The following is a 4,101-nucleotide window of genomic DNA, read 5'->3' as shown; positions in this document are numbered from 1 at the left end:
TGTAGGCCTCCTTGCTCGCACACACTTTTTCAGTTCTGCCCACAAATGTTCTATAGGATTGAGGTCAGGGCTTTGTGATGGCCACTCCAATACCTTGACTTTGTTATCCTTAAGCCATTTTGCCACAACTTTAGAAGTATACTTCACAGCAAAAATTGGAGTGTTGAAATTTCAGGGTTAAACATTTCCGAGTTGATTTTCACTCCCAGAGTGTAATTTTAACACATTCTGATTTAAATGGTGTTCAGTGTTGGAGTTATTTGACAGAGTTGATCCGGTCAGTGTTAACCCAACTCCGCAGAGATGTAATTAAGCTCCGCCCATGCTTTTCACTTATTCGGTTGGAGACAGAGGAGACAAGTCTGCGCCATTTTCTCCCTCCCATGCAGTACTATACCGTAAGTGCAATTAACTCAAACTTACTGAAACAATTATAAATTGATGCTGAGAATTTCAGTATGAACAATGAAACATCTACAGAGAATATATGCCTCACAAAACCGTGTTTGTTGCCAGGTCTGAGCAGTAAACTTGTCCTGGTGATTAGCTAGCTAGAAGTGTATGGTAAGCTAGCTAACAGTTTGTTACTTAAACCGTCTCCAACTTTATCAATGATGATTTAATAAAGGAAAAACAAAGTGTTATGTTTTTTTACTGTATAAAATCTTGTTTGAGGCTGGAGCTAACGTCTTTTTTCCCCCCTTCACTTTGAACATCAAAGGGGCCGCAAACAACATGTCCCAACATGCAGACGGTGTTTCATGTGTTTCGTTGTCTGTGTGACCAGCGTACCACTGTATTTGGTGACCCATCAGATTCTATGACCAGCAGTGTTGGAAAAAATACTCAGATCATTTACTTAAGTAAAAGTATATAAGTATTATCAGTTAATTGTACTGAAATTACTAAGTTAAAGCTAAAGTACAAAATTAGCAGAAAATCGGGCTGTGACTGATATATTAAACATTTATTAAACATTTAAGTGCATCATTAAATACTGATGAGTCAATGCATAAGCAACATTTTAATATCTCAGTCACAGCGCAATTTTCTGAAAATTAGTACTTTTTCCAACAGTGCAGGTCACAGAATCTTATGGGTCACCAAAAATGGTGTAACACTGTCGACTTAGCTTTAATCTTAACCGTTCTTCCTTTAAATGTTTATTTACTTTGTCAAACTTCCTTGCATGTCTCAGTCAAAATGCTGGTCCAGGTGAAGTACAGCCAACAGCAGAAATATGTGAAGCTGGATGAGGATGAAAGACGGTTTGACTTTATGCAATTCCATGAAAACGGTTAGCATGGCTTAGGAAAAAGGTTTTAAACCACACCCATGTTCATTTAAAAGCTCATTGTGCAAGCTCCTTAATGTTGTCGATTCTGATTTCTTTACATGCCTTTATCAGACTCTTTTATACGGTAAATGGGGTTAAATTGCTAATCATTTTCAGTTCTGTAATGTGTGCTTCATAGAGTGTAAAGTATTAATATACACCAAAACAGTCAATAAAAAAAGCCAATCATCAATTTTTCAATTTGGACTTAAGAGGGAATGGGTTATGTGAGGGAAAATGCTCTAGGTCTATTTAAGGATTATACAGTGGTGGATGTATGTATCTAACGTGAACAGTTATTCGCTGTGAGGCAAGAAACAGTGCTGACTTCAAAGGCACATTCAGTTTGACCTTACTATCTTTTCCAGTCATCGAGAGATTTTGCCTGCCACCTGATGCAAAAGTTATATACAAGGATGCAACAGGGACAGAAGTTGATGCAGAAATATTCAGTAACCTCGTTGGACAAGGCAATGTGGTGCTGACAGTATTCTCAGATCAGGGTGAGATATCAAGGCAGGTATAATAAAGCACTTTACACCTTACATAATATAATTATTTGCATTTTTTCTATTCCTTTAGAATTCTCTGATTTCTCCTTGTCTTCTGCTTCTGAGACGTCTGACTCAAGCTTCAGCTCAAGTGCATCAACAATAATCCTAGATGATGTCCCTAGCAAGAGACAAAGAATTGAGGATACACGTGATGCTGTGTCTGCTGAACAGGTTTCTTAATCCTTTCACATTTTTTCACTCTGAGTCTCTAGAAAAGCTATTTATCACCATGTTTTGTATTCTAATGTTTTTGTTTTTTATTAGTTGATTGAAGCTGTGCTAAGAGGCAAGACTGGGGGTGAAGAAGTACTACAGGAGTACCAAACAACAGAAACCCTAACAGATGCTGCAAGAAGAAAAATGGTTAACATCCTGGTGACTCACATGATTGACAATCATGGGTATGTTTGTTTCACATTGTTTTTATTTGTGCCAAATAACTGCATGGCCATTGCATAAATGTACTAATTTAATATCTCCTCTCAGGCACCGCCCCACTAAAGCAATCAGAGAAGATTATGCACGTGGGATAGTGATGTTGTTCCCTTCCCTCAAGGATCCATACTCCAAGAAGGGCTATGTAATAGGCATTATTATTGTTAACTATTTCATGTCATGTTGTGACACAAAACTGTGTGGACGACATTGATATTTGAATTCCGTGAGATATCTCATGAGCCTGGTATGACAACGCATTTCTTTTCTTTTTTTCATTTCAGGAACACTTCTATGATGCTGCAAGCAGCACAGGATACATTTCTTGGCGTCTGAAAACAGTCCAGAGGAAGATTCGTCGAGGATCTGCACTGCCACCAAATAGCCCAATTGACTTTTCTCCAGGGGGCCCAAATTTCCAAAGGACTGTTAATGTTGAAAGGCAGCTTGATGGTGATGCTTGCCAAGAGGCCATGCCTTTGCTCAACCATACCACAGACAATTCCCTGATTTTCCAGAAGATGAGAGAGACCTTTCAGCACCGTCAGAAGCTCGTTAATGACCCAGGCAGAAGTGTTGATATCCTCTCCAGCTTCCCAAGATTCCTGGATACAAAAGGATTGGTAAATTTGGGATGAGATGTTTAGAATGGCTTGAATTTTGAAAGTATTTCCTGAAGTAGTAGTAGTAGTAGTAGTTTAATATCTTCTTTCTTAAAGGTGGACCAAGACTTCACTCTCCTATTTGATGGGGACACATCCTCCAGGCTTCTTCAGAAATGGGATTTGTTCTTCAAGCCAAATGTCATAAAAGAGGCTAAGCGGCTCACCTCAACACCAGAGTTGCATCGCTTGGTGCAGTCAGCAGAAAGTCCCCCAGGAAGTGATCTTGATGAGGCAACAAGTGAGTTGTTTTTATTTTTTTTATTTGAATAAATTTGCTATAATTGCAGTTAAACTATAACTGCAATAATATTTAATTTGTTTATTCTGTGTATCTCTGAACGTTGATCTGATTTTTGGGATAAATGTGACTAATAGATGGATGACGGTTTAAAATGTTGCCTCCCTGTTCTCATTCAAACTTTAAAAGTATTACATTTGAAGAGTTTTCAGTTCATTCTTGTGACTCTTTGTCCTCAGCCTACGACCAAGAAATGGCTTCCCTGTTGTTGCTGTTACATCTCATTCCACCACCTCCAGGGGGACTGAAGTCTCTATGTGATGCAGTTGAGAAACTTGTTGTCTTTCATAAGGTAATTATATTATTAAGGTGATTATAATAATTTGTCACGTCACCTTCTTAGCCACATATGTAAATGAGGGTTGTTAAAAAGTGGATGGAATTGTAATTAAGTCTTCATTTCCATCTTGCACTAGCCAATGAAAAGATGTTTGAATAATCACTTCTATAATGTAGTTTTCTCTGTGGCTGCAGATTATTCTTGTCTAATTTTCTGATCTCAACCCTAGTCATGCTGCAGTTTGGAGGAGCATCTCCGCAACCAGCACCCTGGACGTAAACTGGGGACCCCGATCAGATACGATGTCCTCGGGCACCCCGTAGTGCCGGAAGATGTGGGTGAATAGGGCCTCCGCAGTCTGTAGGGCCGTAGGAAGACCGGGCAACGGAAGCAGACGGCAGGACTTCGAGAACCGATCCACAACAACCAGGATCGTAGTAATTCCCTGAGATGGCGGGAGATCCGTAAGGAAATCCACCGAGAGGTGAGACCAAGGTCGCTGTGGAACAGGGAGGGGCTGTAATTTCCCTCGA

The 4,101-nt window shown here is 39.6% G+C and overlaps 1 protein-coding gene across 1 annotated transcript; it reads left to right on the top strand.

Moving 5' to 3' along the window:
• Window positions 1–1,831: 1,831 nt before the first annotated feature.
• Window positions 1,832–3,896, top strand: LOC115169437 (uncharacterized; the record flags this gene model as incomplete). The annotated part of the gene is made up of 8 exons (XM_029725052.1): window positions 1,832–1,839; window positions 1,919–2,061; window positions 2,155–2,291; window positions 2,377–2,470; window positions 2,610–2,948; window positions 3,045–3,228; window positions 3,468–3,580; window positions 3,798–3,896. Coding segments are annotated over exons 3-8 (870 nt in total), but the record flags the coding sequence as incomplete, so codon positions are not given.
• Window positions 3,897–4,101: the final 205 nt, after the last annotated feature.

This window comes from Salmo trutta, chromosome 3, assembly GCF_901001165.1.
Source record: "Salmo trutta chromosome 3, fSalTru1.1, whole genome shotgun sequence".
NCBI lineage: Eukaryota > Metazoa > Chordata > Actinopteri > Salmoniformes > Salmonidae > Salmo > Salmo trutta.
The sequence above is the reverse complement of the archived record's forward strand: the minus strand, read 5'-3'. Positions and strand labels throughout refer to the sequence as shown.